The sequence below is a fragment of a genome, unplaced genomic scaffold (assembly GCF_019419815.1).
Source record: "Pyrus x bretschneideri cultivar Hongxiangsu unplaced genomic scaffold, Pyrus_bretschneideri_v1 Contig30, whole genome shotgun sequence".
Lineage (NCBI taxonomy): Eukaryota > Viridiplantae > Streptophyta > Magnoliopsida > Rosales > Rosaceae > Pyrus > Pyrus x bretschneideri.
The window spans coordinates 2,740,926-2,757,337 of NW_025999613.1; the positions used below are offsets into that span (position 1 = coordinate 2,740,926).

At 36.1% G+C, this 16,412-nt stretch overlaps 1 protein-coding gene across 1 annotated transcript; it reads right to left on the minus strand.

The window, feature by feature from the left end:
* Positions 1–13,921: 13,921 nt before the first annotated feature.
* On the minus strand, positions 13,922–16,023 carry LOC103964573. Its single transcript, XM_048590104.1, has 3 exons — positions 15,344–16,023; positions 14,614–15,030; positions 13,922–14,522 (listed from the first exon to the last, which is right to left on the minus strand). Exons 1-3 carry the CDS (start codon positions 16,021–16,023, stop codon positions 13,922–13,924), a joined length of 1,698 nt encoding a protein of 565 aa, XP_048446061.1.
* Positions 16,024–16,412: the final 389 nt, after the last annotated feature.

Here is a 16,412-nt window from a genome sequence, read left to right on the forward strand (position 1 = left end):
CTTCTTACCGTGGTCTGAATCAGAATTCTTCTTTCGAGCTTTATTCTTCTAGCTTATGATGTCATCTGCAATCTCAAAGTACTATGCCAGAGTGGCATAGTCATATTTCCTCTTGTTCAGCTTTTGGGATGAGTGTGAGCGGTTATAATGGCCTTACTTGAAAGCAATCATATCAAGTTTATGTTAGCCTTATAAGTTATACAATTAAAACACAAACGAAGGAGTGACTCACTTGATTCCAACGGCGGCTATGGAAGTTGAACACAAAAGTAGCATAGCACGGCAACACCAAGATCTTCTATAAACTCCTAACTGAATACAACTACTCTATGGGAAACATTATGTTGTGTGTTCTAGGGCTTATATGGACCGGTGTTTTTTTATATATAGGCTAAAAGCTAGGGTTTCCATCCATAAAGGAAACCTAAACTTTACTTTCTTAGCCTCCAAGTCAAGTATCATAATCATATTCAATTAAGGATTCCATCAATCCTATTTCCAATATAAGACACCTTATATAGGATTGATATCTTTAAGAGATCAAATCACAATCAACATTATTCTCCAATATTACATTCCTATTACATGTAGTAGACCACTTAATGGTTGATTTATATTGGATAAATCCAACATTCTCCCACTTGGTCTACAAAATGTAATATTCATGTTTATACTTGAGATTGGAGACTAATGTCACTTTAGTGGCCATGTAACGGTGATTACATCTCGTCCTTAATGCAGCTTCTGTCAAATGCATTTCTTAACATGGAACTAACAAGGTTGTAGGATTGATACAACTCAGAACCTTCATAATCACACATGCTAAGATCCTCATTCACATGAAACACAAATTATGATCAAGAGATGAAACTTTAAATAAACTTTAAGTTAACCAAAATGTCTTACTTTATATCATCTTAGGTCCACCTTATTGTAACACACAAGTTACACTTTTACGCTTCTTCGAAGCCTTAAATTTGCCAATGCAGATATCCTTCATCTAATGAAACCACCATAACTTGCAGGTGTGAATACATCTCCAAAACAATCATGCATCAGTTTCATTAGACCAATAACAATACAAACAATGTTTATAGCCAAAATACCAAATAGGCACATGTCCAAGTAAAATATCCCAAAAATTTCATAAAACAAATTAATTCAACACTTGTGAGCAAGATGAATTAATATGTTTTTTGACATTGATCTATGCACCATACAAGTTACTTTCATAATGATTTCCAACACCTACGGGCAAGATGGAATTCCTCACAATTGAGGCAGTGTACAAATCATGCCATGCCATTTAGCATGCAATTTGATAACAACTTGATATCTGATATATATTTCATCAGATAATTGACTAGCACACGAAAAATGTGACTTAATGAATCCAACTGGAGATTAAATTGAATACATGGATTCTATACATACCTTATAGGACATCTGCAAATGTAAGGCATTACTAACACAAAACTCACACTCCCACTGATCTGCAACATCATTACTTAATTTGCAAATCAATACTTAAATCATATTTTTGAAAATATGCCTTTGGGAATAGCCTTACTTGGTCAATGAATGCATATTGCCTCAATGAAAGGTACAACTAAGCATGAAAGCATTCACCGCTATTACACAAAACTCAAAGTCCACATTCATGCTAAGTCCTTATGAGCCCCAAAACAAATGATCAACCGAGAAATCCAAATGATTGCAAGTAACAGAAAAATGTACGCATATACCAAGTATCCATTCGTGCAACTTAAACATATTATGGATATTCGAGTAACCAAAATTCATGGAAGATAGAATAATGCTTTAATAGATGCATGCAAGTCCGCTTAATGCTCAAAATTTTAGAACAACTCCCACTAAGTTTTCAGAGTTCATGCTTGCAAATAAGTTAATGAGCTTGAAGCCTAATTTTTGTTCACTAATTCTCCCACTTGGGCAAACACTCGTTAATATATTCTTTCAAAGATGTGCCGAAAGAAAATTGCTTTGTATTTTAAACATAATAAATAGACAACACAACCAACATAAAGTTGTCAAATAGAATTTCAGCAATGATTTACACTTACTTTAGAATTTATCATAATTAAATTACAAGCTTGATTGCTACCAAATTTATATTGATCAAAATAGACATACTAATCTTCATAAAACAAAAAATATGGAGCTGTTTTGGATCAAAATAGTAGTCTAAAGTGACATCTCAAAAAGACCAACACAATCTGCCAGTAAAACTGTCCACGAGCATGGGTTACTAGTAAATTCACCACAATTAAAATACACCGCAAAAAATTAAGAAAATTTGCAGGCACATATTAGACATCTATTTGTTGAACATATCCAAAATTCAGGTCATTTGGTGACCATTAGACGTGTCATTCACCCGATTTAAATCAAGACATGCAATCTGCCAGAAACAATTATATGCATCTATCATGAATTTATGCATCCATAACAAATTCAATTTCATATTATTTCAATTTCGATGTCCAAAGAAACTCTAGTAGTCAAATTTCATCCTCTAAACCGACACCATAGTTCAAATTGAAAAGATTTACAAGCTAAGACTTAAACAATGCGTACCTTAGCAATCCTTGATTAACTTTCATGGGTCCAATACTTTGCATCAACAAGTCTCATGAAGAGACACAAAATACGTCATGCAACGGATTTCCATGCCTTAAAACCATAACCTATTATGGGGCTCATGGTGGAAATATTTGTAATTGATGGCATGGAATTTTATCCCCAATAAAGTAGTTTCTAGTACTAGATTTTATGCCACAAAAGTACCTTCATGAAAAACAAGATGAAGATTTTCACAACTTTTGTGAAATAAAACCTATACTATGCCATCTTAATTAAACAAAAAGAAGTAATTCACACTTGTAGGCAAGAAGATTATCCCTTTTATTCTAATTAAAATACAAAGTTGACCGAAGTAACTCTGATTCGAGCGTCGAGTCTTGCCAACAAAAGGCACTAATTCTTTCATGACTCCCTTCGACATTAAATTAATCTCAAGAAACCTAACAACATACTTGAAAGAGATTAATCACATATAGAAAATTTTTTATTCCACCACAAGAACGTCAATACTTATCACTATGGAGTAAATTACTTAAATTAGAAATACTTTTTGTAATGTGAGAGGACAATACATTCCTTTATTTTAAAAGCTAAATCACTCAAATGTTTTTTTAAGTCAAATGAGTTCCCTTCCTTTTATATGTTTCTTTCCGTAGCACAAGACTCCTAAAACATTAGCATCAAAATCGTGCATTAGCCTTGTAAATACCAAATTAATAAAGAACAACCAAAATTCTTTTCTTCCAAAAGAAACATCTCTAATACATGCCATACATTAGCCTTGAATAATTTCTTTTCTTCTCCCCTTATGGCACAAAAACAATTGACTGATCAAAGCATTGTTTAGAATTCCTTAGGCATAGGAAAAACTAACAAATCATATACAAGTTTGGAAAGTCATGCTTATCAATTAAGTCACATCCTCTGAATAAAATACATACCTGATGCCTTCATATGTTCACCACCTTTTATTAAACATATGTATAATCACATGATTAACCAAAAAACTATAATTCACCACATTCCAAGCTCACATCAATATTTAAAATTGCATTATCTCATACATGCTTGAACCAAAATAGCCATACCAGTAACACTATACACGCCATTTGCTTAACAAATGTTGCCAAAATATGTATGACTTACTTTCATGTATAAGAAATACATTAAATTCACTGACAAGCATGTATAAAGATGATCTACGAATAACTTAACATATGCATCCCTGAAACACAACTTTAATATATGTTATCATAATCATATATATAGGCACAATCTATATACGAACAATAGTATTGAGACAATTTAAAAGTGAACCAATTTCGTCTCCTGCATTTAGAAAGATGTCAAGCAGCATTCGAATTCTCATGCCCATCTCTTAATTGTAATAATTAGGTAATTGGAGTTGAACTTTATTCAATTTACCATTCAAACGCGAAGCCATGGGCGACATAAATGCTCTTGCACTAGTGTCGGAATAGCCAACAAAACAGTCTCAAACGAGTATGATAATCTATGCATATATCAATGTTTCTCGGTATGCCTTCTTTATGCATACAATTTGGATACTGGTGTTATGATAAAATTTACGCATGCAATGCAAGCTCTACATGCATAATTGGCTTTTGAAAATTACATGTACTTGCTTAGATCATCAATCAATGGTTCTTGAATCCAACACAACCATTATTGTATATAACTAAACATGAAGGCCAAAAGAAAATATCATACAGGGATCTCATATGCCGATGGCTTGCTCAACGGAGGTATCTCAAGAAATTCTCCAATGCAAGGTTAGAACAAATGTAAATGCGTACACATGCTTATAAAAACTTGAGATGACAAATGTATATAACCTATACTTCTGCCGGGATCTGTCGCGTGAACTTGTGACCATAGGCATTGACCCATATTGAGCTGGTGTCGCTGTCCACCTTGGACGCACCTAACATAGAAGTTCTATCACTTGGTAATATAATAGAGCCCGCCTTGAAGCCCTTGAGAGATGAGGCGGTAGGCCGCACCCGCTGGCTGAGTAAAAAGGAACCCCAACCTCTATGGCTTCAACTTATATATCAGCAGTAATAGTACATGGTCAACCAAACATTAGCATTAAAATTGAAATAAAAACTCTGAAATATTCCATGGTTTTCAGTCGTTGTTAATTCAATAAACTGACTAATCAAACTTTCTTAGTCATTCCTTTGTCAGAACTACTGGCGGTAATCTATTTTGACTAATCAAATTGGCTTTTATTGATCAAGCAAGCACATGTAAATAAAACCTGCATAACCAGTGGCTCGACCAAAACTTATAATATGCAAAACTAAAGGCCTGCAAAAAAATGCCATCAACCTAATCATAGATTATATGTAATTATAATAGGTACAATCTGGAAAACTGTTGGAATTCGAAGCAACCATCACCATTATTTAAATTTTATATTTCAATCCATGTTTGGATCCCACTGCAAAATATTTACATATTAGCACGATATACATATATATATGCTTCTCCAAATTTTAATATGATTATACGATTGAAACACGGTTTATAGCTATTTCTGATAAAATTTTCCAGATTCGTGCCATAAGATTAATTAATAAGAAATAATCTTGATACCATGAACAACACAATCGTAAGCCCTGTCGGCCTTTGCCCTTTAACCAACCTCCTTCTGATTTTTAATATTTAACAAACACTTGAATTTAGGATCAAAAGGAAACTGATCATAGAATATGTCTGAACATATCATATTAGTACGCCAAGGATATGGAATCACACTGAATTTAAGACCAAAATTCAGTTTATGTCTAGGATGCATGGACACGGACACGGAAACGGCGATACGTGATAGGAGCATATTCATGCGACTTAATTAGCTTGTTCTCGTGCATTTATGTTGTGTTAACTTATCTATTTCAGTGTTTAAGGCCACTTTTGTGTATTTTCAGATTATAAGGCCAAAGTGTGCAAGAAGATGCAAATTGGAGTCTTTTGGAGCGAAAGAGGAATGAATGAGTTGAAGACTTGAAGAAACGACGAATTCCTACGCCAACGATGAATTCTTACCAAAACGAAGAATCCTACTCAAACAAGGCTTCCTATTTTAGGAAAGTTGACCCTAAGTTTCCCGTTTTGGTAACCTTTCCTAATCTTAAACGTCCGCATTTTCTAGCCACTTTGATGTCCTTGTAGGCGCTTTAGGACACAAAACGAAGGCCCTAGGGCCCTTAACACCCAATGCCGTGGGCTTTAGCCCAAGTCCTTTCCCTTGCCGTGCAAGGGGGGCATTTTAGGCCCAAATCCATGCATTAAACCCTAAACCCTAATCACCCTAATTACCTTGCAGCCATCCCTTTTATTTTCTGATTTTATTTCCTAGTTCTAGAAGCTTTTAACTTAATTTTAATTAACCAACATAAATTAGGTTTTATTTTCTGAAACCCTACATATTTTATAACCCTAGCCGCACCTCTCACCCTAATTCATTCATACACCATAATCAGCCACCATTCTCTCCTATTACTCCCCAAAAACCGTGCATACACATTCAGCCACCATAAACTTAAAATCCCATAAAACAGCCGCAAGACCCCCATTCATTGAATATAATTCCCAAGCCGTGCATTCCATAAACATGCATCCTAATTCTCATTAATCCTACCATTCCATTTCAGCCGTGGCCCCCCCCCCCCCCATTTATCAAAAACCCTAATAAACCATATAAAAATTCCCACCTTTGCCGTGCATTTGATCACCCAAAAAACATCCAGCCGCATATCCCATTCATTCCATATTTTTTAATTCAGCCATTCTCACACATATTCATTGATTCTAAGCCGTCACCCCCTCTCCCATTCTACACTTCACCCTAACACAAACCAGCCACCATACTTCCATTCTCTAAAACAGCCGCAGCAACCTGCACCCATTTTTCTTCTCTGCCGCCAATCACCATCCATTCCAGCATCACCATCCATTCCAGCATCACCTTCTCAGCCGCACTTTGTTCTCCCTGCCACTCCCCAAGCCGTCACACACATCCACCCTATTTTTCCCTTAACAGCCGCCATTTTTCCTCCCAAAACAGTGCAGCCACCATTCCACACCTTCCTACACCATCTCTGCCGCAGCAAGGAGAAGAGGAAAGATTAGCTTCGACGCGCACCAATTCACGTGGATTCGTTGGGCGTTCTAGGTGTAATCAATCCTTTGTGCTTTATGTTAAATTCATTTGTAATTCTCTTTTTGTGGACATGAGAGGCTAAATCCCCCTAGTTAGCTAGGGGGTGATTCGAAACCATGTTTATGCTTGCAATATGAATTGATTACTTTTGGTTGGAATTTCATAAGTTGTGGATTCAATTCGTTCATCTATTTGATTGATAACTTATTTGTGTATGTTGATTGAGAGTGCACGCTTAGTTTTCATGCATGAATATTATGCTAGATTATGAGGGAGTTTCACCTAATAGTTACAATCTTATAATCGCAAGTAGTGAAGGTCGCTTGAAAACGATCGCGTTGAATGAATTCTTAGCATAAGTTTCATGCAATTCATAGTAACAAATGCTTCGTCAATGCTTATGTTTTTCATAGAACTTAATGATTCTTGCTTGTATCTCTATTATGCAATTCATGTAGGGAACTTGTAGGGAATGTTTTGGGTTGTCGTATGCAATCATCCAACTTAATAACTTGTGGAAAAACTGAGGATTAATTAGTGCAATTCACGGTTAATTTGGAGTGTTGAGTTTCATAATTTATCGAAAGACCAACTGAAAATCAAAGTGTATGCAAGTGTAACATGTGTGGAGAAGAACCTTCTAGCTAGCATTCATTCCATATTTCATCACATTCATATTTAAATTCTGCCTTTAAATTACAATTTGTGCATTTAATTTATTTTCGTCAAAACCTCAATCCCCCTTTACCTTAGTGTCTAATTTAGTTAGAAAGTGTCTTAATTTGTGTTTATAAGTATTTTGTATTCTTTGAGTCTTTTGGTTTGTTTTAGTGTTTTATTGTTTAGTTTTGCATTCTTTGAGTCTAGTTTAGTGTTTTTAACGTTTGTTTTACGTTTTTGAGTCAGTGTCCAAGTGATTTAGTAATCCCTCCTAATCCCCGGTCTAGAACGATCCCTACTTGCATCTTTACTACAATTGTCACAAGAGGGTTTTAATTTGTGTGCTTACTTAGTTAGCATCAAATTTTTGGCGCCATTGCCGGGGATTAGCAACTTTGCTAATCCCTTGGTTCTTTTCTTTTTGGTTTAGTTGTTTTCGTTTTAGTTTCTAACTTAGTGTTGTTTTCTTTGTTTGTTGTTACTTTTGATATTTGATTTAGTTCTCTTTCTTTGATGTTAGGTACTAGAGAAGTAAGAAATGGATTTTGCTAGCATTCAAGCTCAATTGGCAAATCTTACTTCTCAATTGTCGCCGTATGCCGAAGGGACCACAATGCAGAGTGTCCCTACATTTGGTGCTTCATATAGGCAAGGATTTCAAGCCAATCAATGTCCACAAAGAGATTGGAGGGATCATTCAAACTCTATGTGGTGGGAAGCTCAACAAGTTCAACGTGAAGCATATTGGCAGCCATATGAGGAGTTCTATTCAAGACCTATGCAGCCACCACAACTTGATATGCAATATGTTCAATTAAATTCAAGTTCGTCAATAGATTATAATCAAATTCTTAATGAATTAAATTCTTTGGTGCAGGGGTCACAAAATCAAGCCAAGGAGGCTCAACAAGAAGCATATTGGCAACCATATGAGGAGTTCTATACAACACCTATGCAGCCACCACAACCTCCCCCACAACAATTCCAATCAAGTTCAAGTATGTCCATGGATAATGATAAAAATTTTCAATTACTAACTTTTTTGACGCAGGACGAACAAAATCAAGACAAGAAGTTGGGTAAATTGGAGGAGCAAATTGGGCAGATTATGGAGTTCATGAAACAAATTCAAGAGGAAAGTGAACTCTCCAACTCAACTATTGAAAACTCGAAGGAAGATTTTGAAATCCATAATGCTATCACTTTGGGAAGTGCTATGGAGGTTGGAGCTGACCTAAAAATGTCCAAACATAGCCTAGAAGTGGATGAGGAGCTGCTAATTAAGGAGGAGGAAGAAGACATGCACACGGCAAGGGTAGAACAACCCTTGCCGCAGTCCCCTAAGCCCTCTAAACCACCCACCACAAGTAAGGACGTCCCAATTCCATGTTGTTCTGATGTTATTCCACCCAATGTCCCTTTTCCTAGCAGGTTTTTGATTCCCAACCAAGAAGAGAGTAAAAAGGACATCGTGGAAGCCTTCCCAAAGGTGCAAAATGCTATTCCAATTCTTGGTGCAACACAGCAAGTTTTAGATGGTGTTGAATTCTTCAAAGGACTTTGTACACCAAGAAGAAAGATTCAAGAGAAGGTAGTGGCTGGAGAAGATGTAGAAAGCATCAAAGAGGACATAGTTGAAACCACAAAACCCAAAGAAGTTGAATTTGATGACATTGGACAAGTCATAACCATCACATGCAATCTGGCCAAGTCCAATATCCCTGAAACTTTCAAAGGAGTGGTGTTTGTCATTGAGTTCTTGTCGAACAAAACAAGTAAGTCATCTTTTCCAAATTCCATTACATTTTATACTAACTGGCTGATTTTGATGAATCAGGCACCTACACTAGAATTCAAACCAATGCCGGTTCACTTCAAGTATCACCTTCCATTCAAGGATCAATTCCATGCTATGGGACCTAGGGAAGTTTGAATGGAGGTTTCGTCCGGCTGGAAGACGGTAAAGCAAGCGCTTCGTGGGAGGCAACCCATGCAATCAACAAAGGAAGAACTTGGGAATCGCTCCACACTCAGATTTGCGTCCCTAAACCCTTTCCTTTGTTGCTTACTTTATGTTATGTGTATTGTGTTTTTAATTGTGTCTAAAACATTGAGGACAATGTTTAGTTTAAGTGTGGGGGGTAACATTATGTTTTGAGATATTTGTGCATGAAATTCGTAGGGTATTACCATCTCACATGTCTAAACTTGTTCTTTGCTGTTTTTAAGTGTTTTTAAGCTATTTTAGAGTGTGTTGATTTAAAAATCCGAAAATACCATAAAAATTTGAAAAATTGTTTTGAAAAACCCAAAAAGAGTTGTTTTTGTATGTTTGTTTGTGTCGTAGGTCACCTTCCAACACAATGATGAGGATTTGGTTTTTAATTGCATGATGGTTAAAGAAAGTTACAAACATGGATGGACGTTTGATATACTCTTGGTTTATGCTTGTTTGTAGTTATAGTTTACGAATTCACATGTAATCACAAATGATAAAAAATTAGTTTTTGTAACATGCTTGAAGGAAGGAACTTAAACAAACGCTACATCCCTGTGAGACTTGAGCCTAAACGTTATTTGGAGAGTTATAATCTTTGCATCATTGTTTTCTAAGTCGTTGCATGATCTCATTATTCTTTGCTTGGTTACTACTTAGAAGGCGTTTCATCACTTAGTTCCAAATGCTAGAACTCATGCCCATTTCATTCAAAGCATGTCATTGATTTGCATAACACGTATTCAAGATGAAGTTGTGTAGTGAACACCATAGCCAAATTGCCATATTTCCCTTTTCATTTGTTTTGTAGGATTTAACCCCGTTGAGCCTTGTGTAGCCTATGTTTTTTTTTGTTAACTCACATTATCCTCACCTAGCCTAGATTAGGACCATCCTTACCCTTGTTCTTGAAGCATAGTAAGCATGAATGAATTCCCTTTGATTAATGTGTTGCAGGAAATAAGTGTGGGGGAATGATTATTGATGTGAGTTTATGTGCCATAGGCATGGCTAGAAAAAAAAAAAGAAAAAAAAAAAAAAAAAAAAAAGAGAAAAGAAAAAAAAAAATTGATGAAAGAAAAAAATTGAAAAGTATTGGTTGTTGAAGTAAGGGCCCAAAACAATGAATTAGGCCCTAAGAGTTGTTTGAGTTTCCCCTATTTGTCTAAAAGTTGATTTTTGCATTCTAAGGGAATTCTAGGTCTTAATTTCATTACTTTACTTATTATTGCTTAAAGAACGTTTGTTTATCCTCACCTTCCCTTGTTAGCCAAAACCCCAAGCCCCGTTACAACCCTTGACTTCTATCTTGAGTGTTGTGCATTTCAATTGTGGAGTTTGAATTTGGTATGAGCATATGGTGTCACTGGTTCTCGCATCTAAGTAGTAGCATTCCATTCATGAGATCATATCCAAACACGTTTAATTACTCTAGAAATTGTTTTCTTTGTTATAACATATGTGAGTACTAGTCTTTCATGTTACATCAATCTGCTCACATATAACTAGTGTAGGGTGTGTAGTCAGAAAATCTGAGTGAAAATTGAATGCATAACTAATGAGGAATTGAGGGAATTCTCTAAGGCATGTTACTACATTCCAAATATGTTTTAATTGATTAAATGCGAACTAGTGAATGGTGACTATGATTAAGTATGTGCTTAAGGGGAAGTAAGACTAAAAGTTATGTGCGTAATGATTTTTGACATGTCAAGTTTCATTGGAAATCCCTGAGGCAAACGTTGGAAGATTTAGGTTATGTTTTGTTTGTTTTGTTTCGTATTGTTTACTTTAGTTGTTTTGTTTTGCTCGAGGACTAGCAAAAGTTAAGTGTGGGGGAATTTGATAGGAGCATATTCATGCGACTTAATTAGCTTGTTCTCGTGCATTTATGTTGTGTTTACTTATCTATTTCAGTGTTTAAGGCCACTTTTGTGTATTTTCAGATTATAAGGCCAAAGTGTGCAAGAAGATGCAAATTGGAGTCTTTTGGAGCGAAAGAGGAATGAATGAGTTGAAGACTTGAAGAAACGACGAATTCCTACGCCAACGATGAATTCTTACCAAAACGAAGAATCCTACTCAAATAAGGCTTCCTATTTTAGGAAAGTTGACCCTAAGTTTCCCGTTTTGGTAACCTTTCCTAATCTTAAACGTCCGCATTTTCTAGCCACTTTGATGTCCTTGTAGGCGCTTTAGGACACAAAACGAAGGCCCTAGGGCCCTTAACACCCAATGCCGTGGGCTTTAGCCCAAGTCCTTTCCCTTGCCGTGCAAGGGGGGGCATTTTAGGCCCAAATCCATGCATTAAACCCTAAACCCTAATCACCCTAATTACCTTGCAGCCATCCCTTTTATTTTCTGATTTTATTTCCTAGTTCTAGAAGCTTTTAACTTAATTTTAATTAACCAACATAAATTAGGTTTTATTTTCTGAAACCCTACATATTTTATAACCCTAGCCGCACCTCTCACCCTAATTCATTCATACACCATAATCAGCCACCATTCTCTCCTATTACTCCCCAAAAACCGTGCATACACATTCAGCCACCATAAACTTAAAATCCCATAAAACAGCCGCAAGACCCCCATTCATTGAATATAATTCCCAAGCCGTGCATTCCATAAACATGCATCCTAATTCTCATTAATCCCACCATTCCATTTCAGCCGTGGCCCCCCCCCCCCCCCCATTTATCAAAAACCCTAATAAACCATATAAAAATTCCCACCTTTGCCGTGCATTTGATCACCCAAAAAACATCCAGCCGCATATCCCATTCATTCCATATTTTTTAATTCAGCCATTCTCACACATATTCATTGATTCTAAGCCGTCACCCCCCCTCTCCCATTCTACACTTGACCCTAACACAAACCAGCCACCATACTTCCATTCTCTAAAACAGCCGCAGCAACCTGCACCCATTTTTCTTCTCTGCCGCCAATCACCATCCATTCCAGCATCACCATCCATTCCAGCATCACCTTCTCAGCCGCACTTTGTTCTCCCTGCCACTCCCCAAGCCGTCACACACATCCACCCTATTTTTCCCTTAACAGCCGCCATTTTTCCTCCCAAAACAGTGCAGCCACCATTCCACACCTTCCTACACCATCTCTGCCGCAGCAAGGAGAAGAGGAAAGATTAGCTTCGACGCGCACCAATTCACGTGGATTCGTTGGGCGTTCTAGGTGTAATCAATCCTTTGTGCTTTATGTTAAATTCATTTGTAATTCTCTTTTTGTGGACATGAGAGGCTAAATCCCCCTAGTTAGCTAGGGGGTGATTCGAAACCATGTTTATGCTTGCAATATGAATTGATTACTTTTGGTTGGAATTTCATAAGTTGTGGATTCAATTCGTTCATCTATTTGATTGATAACTTATTTGTGTATGTTGATTGAGAGTGCACGCTTAGTTTTCATGCATGAATATTATGCTAGATTATGAGGGAGTTTCACCTAATAGTTACAATCTTATAATCGCAAGTAGTGAAGGTCGCTTGAAAACGATCGCGTTGAATGAATTCTTAGCATAAGTTTCATGCAATTCATAGTAACAAATGCTTCGTCAATGCTTATGTTTTTCATAGAACTTAATGATTCTTGCTTGTATCTCTATTATGCAATTCATGTAGGGAACTTGTAGGGAATGTTTTGGGTTGTCGTATGCAATCATCCAACTTAATAACTTGTGGAAAAACTGAGGATTAATTAGTGCAATTCACGGTTAATTTGGAGTGTTGAGTTTCATAATTTATCGAAAGACCAACTGAAAATCAAAGTGTATGCAAGTGTAACATGTGTGGAGAAGAACCTTCTAGCTAGCATTCATTCCATATTTCATCACATTCATATTTAAATTCTGCCTTTAAATTACAATTTGTGCATTTAATTTATTTTCGTCAAAACCTCAATCCCCCTTTACCTTAGTGTCTAATTTAGTTAGAAAGTGTCTTAATTTGTGTTTATAAGTATTTTGTATTCTTTGAGTCTTTTGGTTTGTTTTAGTGTTTTATTGTTTAGTTTTGCATTCTTTGAGTCTAGTTTAGTGTTTTTAACGTTTGTTTTACGTTTTTGAGTCAGTGTCCAAGTGATTTAGTAATCCCTCCCAATCCCCGGTCTAGAACGATCCCTACTTGCATCTTTACTACAATTGTCACAAGAGGGTTTTAATTTGTGTGCTTACTTAGTTAGCATCAATATGACACGATACGACACGGGGACATGTCAAATTTCTAAAAATGAAGACACGATACGTCAAGGATACGGCAATTAAAAATATATATAAATAAATAAATATATCTAAAATATTATAAAATAAACATTCAAATTTATTACTCAAGTTTAAATTTATTTCAATAAACTCCTAACAGTTAGAAAGATAGTCCATCCAACAAGCAATTAGTCTTCAAACTTGAAAAATTAAAATGAAAATCCAAACGAAAATTAAAAAAAGCAAAGTCTCATTCAACTTCCACATTCATGATGTCTCCTCCAGTAACTAAAGTAGTCTCCAATGACGGTTCATCAAGTGAAAGGTTAGCTATTTCAAGCATCCCGACACTTTCTTCACCCAAGTTTTCAAAGCCATCTCCTCCAACATCCCACAATTGGGTAATACCTTCCTTGTAGGTTGAGCTATTCCTTGATAAAAGACGAAGATTATTATGCACAAATACCAAATCCTCAGCTCTTTGTGGTGTAATCTTGTTCCTTCTTAAAGAATGAATAAAACTATAAGTGCTCCAATTTCTTTCACAACAAGAGGAGGAACAAGGTTGTCCAAGTAGCTTCAACGCTATGGATTGGAGACTAGGTGTAGAAGCTCCATGGACAATCCACCACATCACTGGTTCCAAATGAAATCTATCATTCATAGAATCAATAGCTCCAAAGTCATTCAAGCACATAGAGAAAGAGGCATACTCCACATTGATATTTCTTCTAATTTCCTCATTGGAAAAGTATCTCTCAAAGCACTTTTTCCTTTCAATTGTAAGTTCACCATCTCGGTGTGGAGCAAGACGACTAGGGTCTTCTTGGAGCCATTCTGAACTATAATACCTAAAATAAAAGAAATAACAGTTTAAAAATGTACTCATAAAGCTAAAAATTAATCTAGAAGAATTTATAAGTAAGTTAGCAAAATCATTACCTCGGATTTAATGAATGTGCCAAACAATGAAGTGGTGTGCTACTTTTAATCCATCGCTCCAATAAAATGCGATACACCGCATCAAAAAAGCTGCTTTTTTCATGTAATGCCTTGCGCTCATTCCTGTATATAGCAGCTTTCACCTTTTCAATCATAGCATCCCACCACTCATACACCAAGTGAAGACAATGTTTATCTGTGTCAGCCATTCTAATAACCTCATATATTGGAGCTGTAAAGAAAAGAATATAATCAATCTTCTCCCAAAAATCCTCATCCAATATCTTTTGCTTCACCATCATTGCTTTAACCAAATCATCTTCTTTGTACAAAGCCCAATTCAGGCTAATCACCATTTGTTGTAAACATTCCTTTATTTCCTTCAATCTTCTAAGCATCACAAGTGTGGAAGCAAATCTGAAAAATTTAAAAATTAGGACAACTTATAATTAAATAAGGAAAAAAAAAAGTGGAGAAAACAAACCTTGTTTCGGCAATGGAAAGTAACTTTAGTTTGCAATGTTCATTAAACATGGACAATCTCATGCTATGGTTCATAATAAAATTTTTTATGGACCAAGCATCACTAGCAATAGTTGAAATTCAATTGCAGTCATCATAGGAAACTTCTGTTTGTTTCGGAGTACATATACTCTTCAAAGCAAGATTAAGAGTGTGAACAACACAGGGTGTCCAAAAAATATGGGGATAGTGGGCCTCAATAAGTAACCCAGCAGCTTTACAAATAGGGGCATTATCAGTGATCACTTGAACAACATTTTCATGACCAATTTCTTTAATAGCTTCTGTAAGAAAGTTGGCAATACAATGCTTGTCTTTGTATTCACCTTCACAATTAATTGCTCTCAAGAACATTGGCCCACTTTCACAAGCTGCCATAATATTAATAAGTGGTCTCCTTTGAGCATCTGTCCACCCATCACTGCAAACACTTACACCTTTAGTGCTCCATGTGCGCTTGATTGGTTGGAGGCACCGCTCAATGTGACTCTTCTCTTGTTGCAGAAGAGTAGTTCTCAGTGCATTGTAACCTCGTGGAACATACCCTGGAAGTGTAGAAGCACGAACATATGAGTTCCGATAGTGCGGATTTCTTGCAAGGTTAAATGATAAGCCACCTGTATAAAACATCCTTGCAACTTCGGCATCACATTGATCTCGAGCCTCCTTGTTAAAAGCTTTACTGAGAGGCCCACTTGTTCCCTTTCTCTTCTTTGGATCAAGATTTGCTTCAGGTAGATCATAACAGAATGAACCAGTATTGGGCAACGAAACATGTTTTGGAGCAGAACTCTTCAACTTGTATTCACACTCTTGAACTAACTTATTCATTTCCGCAAGAGTTTCATCAGTAACCTTGTTGCAAGGCGCGATCCCATTTCCAGACATTTTTAACAAATGAAACTTGACCCTAGAGTAGGATCCTTTATAAGTTTTTTGACAATAATTGCACTCAAATTTAGTATTTCCTCATCCTCTATTTCCCACTTTTTCGAGCTTTTTGACATACTTCCACAGCGGAGCATTATAATTTTCAACAATCTCATCCAGATTAGCATTATCATTCACATGATTATCAGGGTGATTCATTTTCCTAAATTAACAAACATATAAACAATAAAAGTCAATTCATCGTACAATTGTATAGACAAAGACTAATACATGAAAAATTTATATTAACTTAAGAAATAAAAAATGCATCATGAAAGCATATACATAAAATATTATAATCTAAATATCTAGAACACTGTATTCCCAATTTACATAACAGATTAAGC